The following is a 12,834-nucleotide window of genomic DNA, read 5'->3' on the forward strand; positions in this document are numbered from 1 at the left end:
GACGCATGGATCAGTTGGGTTTGGACTCAACTAAGAGATATCAGGGTGTTGTGGCGATGTTAGATGGCAATGCCTACACTTGGTGGGAGTCAGTGACCAGTAGTGTTCCTACCGATCGTTTGACCTGGAATTTCTTTAAGGATCGCTTTCAGAGCCGTTTTCTGGGAGAGCGCTACTTAGCTCAGAGACGACAACAGTTTCAAGATCTGGTTCAGGGAGACATGACTGTTTCTGAATATGAGATCGAGTTCCTGAAGTTGCTGAAGTATGGATTCAGTATGGTACCTACGGAGAGAGATCGATGTCGTAAATTTACCCTTGGACTCAGATACGAGCTGCGTAGGCAAGTTGTAACCCATCAGGATGAGATATTTGATGTGCTGGTGGGCAGAGCCAAAGATGCGGAAGAGGTGGAGGTTTTAGCTTCTGGTAGAGAGCGTGTTGATCAAGATCGATCTAAGAAATTTTCAGGCCCGATTGAGTCATCAGCACAGTCCGGAAAGAGGACTCGTACTTCAGCCCCTCAGAGAAGCAATACACGTTTCAGGCCTGCAGCATCCTCACCTTTAGCTGTCAGTCGAGGCGGTTCCTCGTCGTATTATAATGGGCTCCTTTGTGAGTATTGTGGTAAACAGCACTCAGGAGAGTGTCGTAAGAAGATGGGTCTTTGCTATCAGTGTGGATCTAGTGGTCATTATCGGAGGGATTGTCCTCAGTTAGTTTCGTTTGAGCAGACCACTACCCAAACTCCTGTGCGTTCGTAGACTACAGTACAGACCCCAATTAGAGATCGTAGTCAAGGAAAGACTCGAGGATCAGCATCCAGGACAGACAGTAGAGACCGACCTCAGCAAAATAGAGGGCCAACAGCTTCTGAGGCTAGACAGCCAGCTTTAGTTTATGCAACTAGACGTCGTGATGACAGAGATGAGCCTGAGGTTATTGCAGGTACATTTACTATTAATTCTACCCCATACTTTGCATTATTGGACAATGGCTCCACTCACTCCTATGTATCGAGCTCAGTATCTCGAAACCTTCAGATTCCGGTCAAGAACACTGAAAATACTATTACAGTTACAAGTCCAGTAGGACAAGCGGTATTAGTGAATAAAGTATTTCGGCGTTGTCCTCTCGAGGTTCAGGGAGAAATTTTTCTCGCTGATCTTATGGAACTTCCTTTAGGGGAGTTCGATCTAATTCTTGGAATGGATTGGTTGAATAAACACAAGGTAAAGCTGGATTGCGAATACAAGCGGGCTACTCTGAAGACTTCAGATGGTCGGACTGTTGTGTTAATTGGTGAACGGCGTGGTTATCTCTCCAATATAGTTTCAGCGATGGAAATTGATCATATGATCCGGAAGGGATATGAGACCTTCATTGCTTGTATTTTGAACACCAAAGGTGCATTGTCCACGATCGAGGAGATTCGTACAGTTAGCGAGTTTCCTGATGTTTTTCCGGAGGAGTTGCCTGGGTTACCTCCTGATAGAGAGGTAGAGTTCGAGATTGAGACTTATCCGGGATCTTCACCTATTTCTATGGCACCTTATCGTATGGCTCCAAAGGAACTTAAGGAGTTGAAAGTCCAATTGCAAGAATTATTCGATCGAGGATTTATCCGACATAGTACTTCACCATGGGGAGCTCCAGTTCTATTCGTGAAAAAGAAGGATGGGTCGCTAAGATTATGTATTGACTATCAGAAAATGAACAAGATGACGGTCAAGAATAAATACCCATTACCCAGGATTGATGACTTATTTGATCAATTTCGAGGAGCTACTGTATTCTCTAAGATTGATCTTCGTTCGGGGTATTATCAATTGAAAGTTAAAGGATCTGATGTTGCAAAAACAGCCATTCGCACTAGATATGGTCATTATGAATTTTTAGTGATGCCTTTTGGTTTGACGAACGCTCCTGCAGCTTTTATGGATTTGATGAATCGGGTGTTCCGACCATATTTGGATCAATTTGTGGTGGTCTTCATTGACGATATTCTGATCTATTCTCGTACTGAGGCAGAGCATGACGAGTATTTGAAGATTGTTCTGCGGACTTTGAGAGAGCATCGTCTATATGCCAAACTAAGCAAGTGTGAATTTTGGCTTCAAGAAGTGTCATTTCTGGGGCATATTATTTCTGCGCGAGGTGTTCAGGTGGATCCCAGCAAGATAGAGGCTATTATGAATTGGAAACGACCTAAAAACGTATCTAAAATCTGTAGTTTCTTGGGCTTGGCTGGTTATTATCGACGTTTTGTTGAGGGCTTCTCGATCATTGCTTCTCCTTTGACAAAGTTGTTAAGGAAGAATGTGTTGTTTGACTGGGGTGAGGCACAACAGGAGAGCTTTGAGAAATTAAAGGCGGTTTTGACTCAAGCACCGGTGTTGATTCAACCAGAGTCCGGGAAGGATTTTACAGTGTATAGTGATGCTTCACATTCAGGACTTGGTTGTGTTTTAATGCAGGAAAGTAAGGTGGTGGCTTATGCATCCCGTCAGCTGCGGCCGCATGAGAGTAACTATCCTACTCATGATTTAGAGTTGGCAGCAGTAATTTTTGCCTTGAAGATTTGGAGACACTATCTTTATGGAGAGAAGTGTTACATTTTCACATATCATAAGAGCTTAAAGTATCTTCTGACCCAGAAGGAACTTAATTTGAGACAGCTTCGCTGGTTAGAACTTCTAAAGGATTATGATTGCGTGATTGATTACCACCCTGGTAAAGCTAACATTGTAGCAGATGCTTTGAGTCGAAAGACGGTATCGGAGTTGAGGTCTTTAATGGCCAAGATGAATTTATATGACGATGGCACTTTGTTAGCAGAATTGCAAGTTAAGCCGACCTTGGTTGATGATATCAAAGCTAAGCAGCCCCTTGATAGCTCCTTGCTTTCCATCTTTGAGCAAGTAGAGCAGGGGACAAACTCAGATTACGCAATTGATCAGGATGAAGTTTTATGCTTTAAAGGTAGATATTGTGTGCCTGATGATGCTGAGTTGAGGCAGACTATCCTTACTGAGGCTCATAGTAGTCCATATGCTATGCACCCCGGAGGAGATAAGATGTACCGAAATTTGAGAGAGAGGTATTATTGGATTGGTATGAAGAAAGACATATCTGACTTTGTGGCTAGGTGTTTGACTTGTCAGCAAGTTAAGGCAGAACATCAACATCCATCAGGTTTGTTACAGCCTATCAAGATTCCTGAATGGAAATGGGAGCGTATTACTATGGATTTTGTTACTGGCTTGACTATGACTCCTTCGAAAAAAGATTCAGTTTGGGTGATTGTTGACAGACTTACAAAGTCATCTCACTTCATTCTTGTGCGAGTAAATTATACTTTGGATAAGCTGGCAAGATTGTATATTTCAGAGATTGTCAGATTGCATGGTGTTCCATTGTCTATTATTTCTGATCGAGACCCGAGATTTACTTCGAGATTTTGGAAGGCGTTACATACGGCTTTGGGAACAAGATTCGATTATAGTACATCATTTCATCCACAAACTGATGGTCAATCTGAAAGAGTAATTCAGATTCTGGAGGATATGTTGCGGGGTTGCGTAATCGATTTTCATGGTAGTTGGGAGAACTTTTTTTCGTTGGCTGAATTTTCTTACAATAATAGTTATCAGACCAGCATTCGTATGGCACCCTATGAAGCGCTCTATGGGCGTAAATGTCGCACTCCGATCTGTTGGACTGAGTTGCGTGATAGGAAAACGTTGGGACCTGAGTTAGTGCGAGAGACGGAGGACACAGTCAGATTAATCCGTGATCGTCTGAAAGAGGCATTTGATAGGCAGAAATCTTATGCAGATCAAAGAAGGAAGGATATACAGTTTGAAGTGGGAGATCGGGTCTTTTTGAAAGTTTCACCCTGGAAGAAAGTATTGAGATTCGGGCGTAAGGGTAAATTGAGTCCAAGATTTATTGGACCATTTCGTATCTTGAAGAGGGTAGGACCTGTTGCATATCAGCTTGAGTTGCCTTCTGAGCTAAGTCGTATTCATGATGTCTTTCATGTATCAATGTTGAGGAGATACCGTCCAGATCCAGGTCACATTATTCAGGTTGAAGAAGTAGAGTTGAGACCTGATTTGTCATATGAAGAGGAGCCCATTCAGATCTTGGAGAGAGATGAACGAGTTCTTCGGAATAGACGAATTCCAATGGTCAAAGTTCAGTGGAGTAATCGAGGCCCCTCAGAAGCTACTTGGGAGACATTGGAGTCAATGGAGGCTCAGTTTCCTCAACTATTCTCATAAGGTAAATTTCGAGGACGAAATTTCTTGTAGAGGGGGAGAATTGTAACAACCCGAATATTTACAAAATAATATTTAATTGAAATTGGAGGTTAATTGTGAAAATTGGTAAATTGTTGGTGACTAAATCAAAATTTATGAGAGTTTATAGGCCATTTTAGAAGTGAAGGAAATCCAAGGACCAAGCCTTGAATTTACCCTAAAACTGTCGGCAGCTTTGATTATAAGCGTACATTTGGTTCTGATTTTCAGAACCAAAATGCTCCCAATTTTCCTTTCCCATACGCAGTTTCCAACTCCGATTCCGACGCCGTCCAAATTCCGATCATCGTTTTAAAACCACCGTTGTGTTCATCATCGAGCGAGGAACAAACCCTTCAAATTAATTGAAGCGAAACGCGGCCAAACGTCGGGAATTTCCAGTCAAAGTAGCGACGGTTTTGTTAGCTCTATCGCCGAGGAAATCTTAAATTCACCACTGATCGTTGCTCTGTTTACGACACCTCCCGCACCATCGTGTTCCTTGTGCCGTTCCGAGTTCACCGGTGTCAACCTTGTCCGCCGTAGATGGCGGCGCGTGAGGAGGTGGTGCAGTCAAAGATTCGGCCGATTTGAAACCGAGCTCTCCGCCGTTCAAAAATTTGAACCGATCGTTGTAAGTATCTCAAAATCGCTCAAAATAATTTTTAGAAAATTTTCCGGGATTTTTAGGGCCCCGGAGGACGCCTCACGCGTCACACGCGCCGCCGCAGGGCGAGTGGCTGCTGGAAACCGGTTTAACCGGTTTTCAACCGGTTCTGACCGGTTTCAACCGGTTCGAACCGGTTTGACCGGTCTGAATCGGTTTGACCGGTCTGACCCGACCCGACCGTTGACCCGACCCGACCGTTGACCGTTGACCGTTGACCGTTGACTTTCTTTGACCAAAACTTAAAATGGCTTTGACCGAGCATTAAACGACCGTTAATCTTTTCCGAGTATACCTATCCTGATAGTTTTCGACGTGCCGAATCCGTTTCTGTGGTCCGTTTTGTCAAATTCGAATCGAAGGTCTCCAAATCTACGGTCAAAGTGGTTGACTTTGACTTTGACCAAGAATTTGAATTTTCGAAAAGTCATACTTTATGTTTTTCGACGCCCTGATTCCGATTCCGCAATCTGTTTGGCCAAATTCAGACTTGAAATACCTCAAATTGATAGTCAAACCCGAAAAATGCTTATATACTTAAGAAGTTTAGCTTTGAACAATTAAATAGGATTTGGGACTGATAAATATTATTGTTTGAAGGTACAAGAGACTCTCCGGATCGCTCGACAGCTCGACCCAGCTCTTCTAGATCAGTTAAACCACGTGTACCAGTATTCACCCGTTCGAAAAATATAGCAGAGCGTGGTGAAACCAGCAATCAGTAGATTTGTTATTTGAATCTATTGTCGAGGTGTGTTCCATACTTATACTGAACTGTTTTATGGTTTTATATGTGGTACACCGAATTCATGGTTATTGTTTTATTGATGCACCAATTTAATGTGACAATTTATGGAATATGGCTGCTATCTAATTTTTGTTTTGAACTGGTATATGATACCTGTTTTGGATTATGGAATTTGTGTCACGGTGCAATTGAATTTTGGAATTGAATTACGATGGAATAGCTCTGATCAAGCTAACTGGGCCTAATGTGAATCTTGAGGGCCCCAAGATGTTTCATTAGGTCGGCTTTCCTTTGCTGTGTGCTTAGGGTAAGCTATATGGACTTATTGACTTGGGCTTAAGGATACAAGCTTCAGCGCCTATCCTTAAGTCGCTTTCTTTTTGCTATGTGCATAAAGTAAGCTATATGGAAATAATTTGGGAACTACTGATGGTGTACCGGAAAAGGGTTTAAACTATGATTTTCAAAAAGTTAAACTCTTTTACGAATTTGTGAGATTACTGGACTATGATTTGTACCTATTGTGATTTTATGGAAATGTTGGGACCACTGAGCCTAGCTCACCCTTTGAAAATGTTTTCCCCTTTCAGATACTGTTGGTTAGACCTTGGTTCGAGCACTGGAGGATCACATATCTCTTGAAGTAAATCAGATTGTAATGTTTTTATTGGCAAGTGACTTATTTTGGAGACATGGACCTTATTTAAATATCGAATATTATAATGATAACTCTTTTGCTAATACTACCGGTTTATTGTGATATTGAATTTGAAGAATGTTTTAAATTACATTATTATTTATTGGTACTATACGAGTTGGATTTGATAGTATAATTTGTTTATAATTTCAGGTTATTTATAATGTGATTTTATATTGATGGAATAACCGTTCGAAAAATGTATTTAATAATCATAATGTGATCCACTAGACTTAGTCGAAACGCATAGGCCGGGTCTAGGGGGTTACATAATAAGTAAATTAGAAAAATGAAAAATACAAAAGGGGGAGAATTGTAATACCCCAAATATCGGGTCGATGACCATAATAAAAGAATTTGAAATTTGGGGGAATAAATTAAAAAAATGGTAAAGTATAAGAACTGATTTAAAAAGTGTGTTTAAGACCAATTAGTAAGAATGGAATATTGAAAGGGCATTTTGGTCCATTAGAGTGAAATGAATTTAAAATTCATTTTATTAGGGATTTAAGAGAGAAAAGGGGAAATTTAACAAGCTAGATATCATTATTCTCTTCTCCTTCTTCCCGTGTTCACGTGTTCTCCCCATTGCCAAGGTAAGTTTTCTTTGAGTTAGTTTATTCTCTAGTTTATGGACAAGTTTTGAAACCTTAAGTGATATAGAGGCTTAAGGAAAGTTCAAGGATGATTAAAACTAATTGATTAGTGAAATATTGGTGATTGAAAGAAAATGGTTTGAGTTAGTTTTCTCTAGTTTATGGACAAGTTTTGAAACCTTAAGTGATATAGAGGCTTAAGGAAAGTTCAAGGATGATTAAAACTAATTGATTAGTGAAATATTGGTGATTGAAGAAAATGGGTTTTTGAATGATATGTTGGAATATGAGTTTTTATTGAGGTTTATTAGTATATTTGACTTGTCAAAGAAGTAAATAAGAGATTACAAGCCTTGGATGTGATTACAGGCATGTTAGAAAAAGGGGTATGATTTTTGGTTTGAGATGTTCTTTGGAGATTTTAGATGTTATAAGAAGCTAAATGAATGAAAGTTAGTTGGGATAAGTAAATAAGAGTTTAATAGTATTGTTGGAGGTAAAAGTAAGGGAATTTGACCAAATTTGCATAAAAATCGAGCTGAAAAATGGAAAATCTGGGTAAAGATATCGGTACTGGAAACAATATCGATACTAGAAGTTTAAATTTGGGGAAATCAGATGATTAGTATCGATACTTATATAATTAGTATCGATACAAATGTGGGTATCGATACTATGGTGAAGGTATCGATACCATGGATTCCATAATGTAGAAATGGTTTCGATATTGAAGGGATTATCAATACGATAGTATAGAAGTATCGATACCATGGTAGGGGTACCGATACTATTGAGTTTGGAAAATTAAAATAGGATTAATTTTGATAGAAATTGAATATAATAGTATTTTTAAGTATTATTAAAGGTATAAATGTTAGATAGTATATTAACATTGGTATGGTATGTGTACTTAATGGATGCTTGTGTATATCGTGACCAAGCTCCTAGTCAAGTAAGAAAAAGGGAAAATATAAAGTTATCGAATAGCTGGACATCCTTAAAGAATGCTAATGAGGCATACCAGGTGAGTGCATTTATTATGTACATTAAGAATTATAAATGTGTGTTATTAAAAGTATATGTTACAATTGTATATCAATACTATGTGTCTTACAGGCACTATGTGTGCAAAGCACAAAATTCATCATAAGCTGATGAACAACCGTTTAGGCACTATGTGTGCAACCCACGAAATTCATCATAAGTTGATGAACGACCGTATCGACACTAAGTGTGCAAACCATAAAATTCAAAATGTATTTATGAATGACCGTACCGGCACTATGTGTGCACCTTAGAGAACTTATAAGGTTATGAAAACAATGTATTTTGATAGTTATGATATACTTATGTTTCAGTTACATCAATTTGGTGCAACTCATGTAACATGTATTTTCATTCATCATATATTGGGCAAACAAAGGATAAATTAGAAAATACTGAGTGAAAGGTATGTTGGGGATACGAAATATAGTTATCATGTTATTTGATCGAAGATTAGTTCGCCAAGCCTATTTGATGTATTGATTTGAATGATACGATTTCCATTTGTATTTTGATAATTTGGTTATGCTTATTTAAGTATAATTCATTTTGTATTACTATGACTCACTAAGTAAATACTTAGAGTGTGTTGGTTTCACACGTAGCTAAACGCCGAGATTAGAAGTAAAGAGTATCGAACAACTCCAAGCATCAAGGAATATACTTCAATATCAGTAAGACATCCTAGGATGAAATTTTGACTTAGTTTTGTGGCATGTACTTATAAATGTCCTATTAGCTCTATTTAAATATTTTGGAAATTGGTTTGTAATAGATAAATTGGATTGTTTTATATTGATTTTAAATATGGATGACATGAACTAGTATTGCTAATCGGAGTATATGTGTTTAATATATTATTAAATGGTTTTATTTAAAGAAAACGAAAAATTTTACTGATTTTCAAGTATAGAGAATGTTTCAAAAGTCATGTAACATCTGTGACTCGTGTATGGAACTGTATAGGGAAATGGGTGTTACATTTATTGGTATCAGAGCTACAAGTGTAGCCATTTCTGGACATGAAATGAGTATTAATTTTGTTAAGAATATATACATGCCACTAGGATGTCAAAAGATTACTGATAGTTTTATTTATACTGGGAAGATGATTATATGAAAGTAAAGTTACTCTTTATTAATGAAAGATGATTTGATTGTGTTTAGATGTCGAAAACTAAAGGTAAAGGTAATAAAGTTGATAATATTGAAAAGAAGGTTAAGATAAAAATTGACCTAAGAGAATCTTACATGACTTTAGTATAACTCCTTAGAAGGGTAGAAGTTGTTAGGGATTTTCCTTCATTCTATGGAATGAATGCCCCATCGTTTAATGATGTTTCCGCGTTTGAGGAATCGATTAAAAAGTTTTAACGGTTTACAAGAGAAGTTGAATCGGATGAGGATCCAAATGAGATTTTTGAATCTAGGGATGATCCCGAGGTTTCTTTAGGTAAGCTTAAATAATTGAGAAATATTTAAGTGAAGCATTAAATTGTTTAAAGCATTGTTAATTTGAGTAAGAGGAAAATGAGTAAGCGATATATATATTGACCGCTAAAAGTTTATAGAAAGCTGAGTTATTAGTGGATCAAATGATTATGAGTTTGTTTGAGAATAAATGTTAAGTTTTATGGACTTGATAGAGTTACTTTTAGAAGGTAATTTGTGAAAATGGATTTTTCTACCCATTCTATGCAATAATGAATTATTATTTAGAATTGAGATTAATTCTCAAGAACTTGAAACGTGTCAAATTCTTAATGATAGGAAAAAGAATAAATTTGTTTACTAGTATAATTTTTTTAGCATTAACTACCCTGAAGTTATTGCTACAAAGTTGTCAAGTCTTCTTATTAAATGATGTGGATATTTAGACTTTCATAGTTGAGATAGAAAATGTTTTAACTACTTGAGAATATTTTCAAGGGATCCGAAAGAGTTACACGGACTTACCTCAAGAAAGAAATATGAATTTTTAAAAAATATATGTATTCTATTCAACTTAATCTCGAGTGTGATGATAGAGGTAAACCCTATGGGTCATGGTGCAAGTGTGAGTTGGATAAGTAGTAAATATCCGATAAAGATTCCAGGGGATATGTTCCCGGTGAATCTGATGGAATCATCATTTGATGAGTTAAGATCATATTGGCCATAGGTTGTTTTTCTCCAGAAAGAATTAGTTCAGAAAGATTTATAGCATTTCTGGATAATGTGATAGATACTCAAATAATTAAAATAGAAATGTATGATATTTCAATAACTAGAGAATTTATAGATTTCTTTTCAGATGAATAACCTGGGTTACCTCCATAGCGAGAGGTGGAAGTCAAGGTTGATGGTTAGCAAGATATTGAGCATGTTTCTATGATTCCGTATCAAATGACTTAAGCAAGTTAAGAGAATAAGAGTCTTAATTAAAAGAGTTGATTGATCAAGGTTTTATCAGACCGAGTGTTTCATTTTGGGGAGTAATTGTGTTATTAGCAAAAAGAAAGATGAATCTATGTGATTAGGTATAAATTATTGACAGTTAAATAAGGTAACAATAAATAAGTATCCTCTTTTGAGAATTGATGATATGTTTAGAAAGGCACAACAGTGTTCTTTAAGATAGACCTTAGGTTAGGATACCATCAATTAAAGATTAAAGAGGAGGATATATCAAAGACAACTTTGCGGACTCAGTAGGGACATTATGAATTTGTGGTGATACCATTCGGATTGAAAAATGCTCCTACAACATTTATGGACTTGATGAACCTAGTATTCCAATCTTACTTGGATCAATTTGTGGTGGTATTTATAGATGATATTTTGGTTATTCCAAGCCAAGAGAGTTTTGACATGCTAGAGAGGATATTAATAAAAGCACTGGTATTTATACAACTTGAGTTGGGTAAAGATTATGTGGCTTTTAGTGATGCATCTTCTAATGGCTTAAGAAGGATGTTTATACAAAAAGATAAAGTTGTGGCATATGCCTAGATAAAGTTAAAGACTCACAAGAGGAATTACCCTACGCATGAATTAGAGTTGGCAACAGTCGAGTATGCTTTAAAGATTTGACTCCTTTACCTGTATGGTAAGTGGTGCTATAGTTATACTAATTGCCAAAGCCTAAAGTATGTGTGTAGTCAAAAAGAGTCGAACCTCAGACAAGTAAGATGAAATTTCATGATAAGAATTGTATAGGTAGAAAATGAAGAGATTAAGGACTTTTGAGGTCAGGTCCAACTGATGTTTATATTATCAAGGGAGAATTTGTATTTTCGACGATGAAGAATTTAAGAAAGATATTTTTTTGGGGATTTAAGTCAGTTGAGTATGCATTCATATGGAAACAAAATGTACCAAGATTTAAAGAATCGGTTTGGTAGACTGGTTTGAAAAGAGCCATCACGGAAATTATGGTAAAGTGTCTGACGTACCAATAGAGGAAAATCTAAACATCAAGTATTTTCCAGATTGTTTCAATCAATTTTGATTCATGAAAGAAAAGGGGAAACGAGTCACTATGGGCTTCATTACAAAGCTACCTTTGGCACCTAGCAAGAATGACTTTTTATGAGTGATTGTTCATAGATTTACCAAGACAATTCACTTCATATTAGTACAAACATATTATTCGATGGATAAATATGATGACTTATATATATAAGAGATAGTTCGGCTACGTGGACTGCAGTATAGATCATAACCGATGAGATCCAAGATTCACTTCAAAGATTTTGGAATTTCTTGTATAAAGTTTTAGGTAGTCGATTAAATTTCATTACAACCTTCCATCTGTTGACAGATGGGCAGTCAGAGCAAACTATTCAGGCATTAGAATATATGCTAAGGGCATGTGAGATTGAGTTTAAAGGATAAAGAGGAAAGTTATTTACCTTAAGCAGAAATTGCTTATAATAACAATTACAAATCGAGTATTAAGATGACCCCGTAGGAATTTTTGTATGCGAGAAAGTGTCAAACACCATTAAATTGATTTGAACTAAAGATCGAGACCTAGTTGGCTTGAATCTGATGAAAGAAATGGAAGAGAAAGTGATAGTTATACAGGATAATCTAAAGATAGCCTCCAATCGACAAAAGTCATATGCTGATTTGAAAAGAAAAGAGATTGAATTTCAAGTGGGAGACAATGTATTTTTTTAAGTATTGAGATTTGGGAGCAACGGACAGCTGAGTCCGAGATTCATTGGACCTTGTGAGATTTTGAAAAGGGTCGGACCAATAGCATATCAATTAGCTTTGTCTCCTAATTTGGACAAGATCCATAATGTTTTTTGCGTATCGATGCTCAGAACATACCGATCAAATTTACTCCATGTTATCACACCAAAGGAATAGAGATCTAACCAGATCTGACTTGCGAGGAAGAAACAATATGGATCTTGGCTCAAGAAAGAAAATAACTGAGTAACAAGAAGATTCCTCCAATTAAAATACTTTGGCAAAACCATAAGATAGATGAAGCTACCTGGGAAAGAGAGGCGGACATGAGCAAACAATTTCCACACCTCTTTGTATCAGGTATTTCTTAAAATTCGAGGATGAATTTTCTTAAGAGGGAGAATTGTAATACCCCATAAGAAAAGAATTTGAAATATGAGGGAATAAATTGAATAAATGGTAAAGTATAAGAAATGATTTAGAAATTGTGTTTAAGACAAATTAGTAAGAATGGAATATTGAAAGGTCATTTTGGTGCTTTAGAGTGAAAAGAACTTAAAATTCATTTTATTAGGGATTTAAGAGAGAAAAGGGGA

General features: G+C 36.9%; 1 protein-coding gene across 1 annotated transcript in view; it reads left to right on the forward strand.

Moving 5' to 3' along the window:
* The window catches only part of LOC120158739, a gene marked incomplete at its 3' end in the record, with an annotated part of 84,991 nt that extends 80,717 nt beyond the window's left edge, over nucleotides 1-4,274 (forward strand). Inside the window, exon 2 of the mRNA XM_039169518.1 lies at nucleotides 3,825-4,274. Within this exon, the coding sequence (XP_039025449.1) occupies nucleotides 3,825-4,274 (450 nt within the window). The remainder of the gene's footprint in view (nucleotides 1-3,824) is intronic.
* Nucleotides 4,275-12,834: the final 8,560 nt, after the last annotated feature.

Source organism: Hibiscus syriacus, unplaced genomic scaffold (assembly GCF_006381635.1).
Source record: "Hibiscus syriacus cultivar Baekdansim isolate YM2019G1 unplaced genomic scaffold, ASM638163v2 tig00111330_pilon, whole genome shotgun sequence".
NCBI lineage: Eukaryota > Viridiplantae > Streptophyta > Magnoliopsida > Malvales > Malvaceae > Hibiscus > Hibiscus syriacus.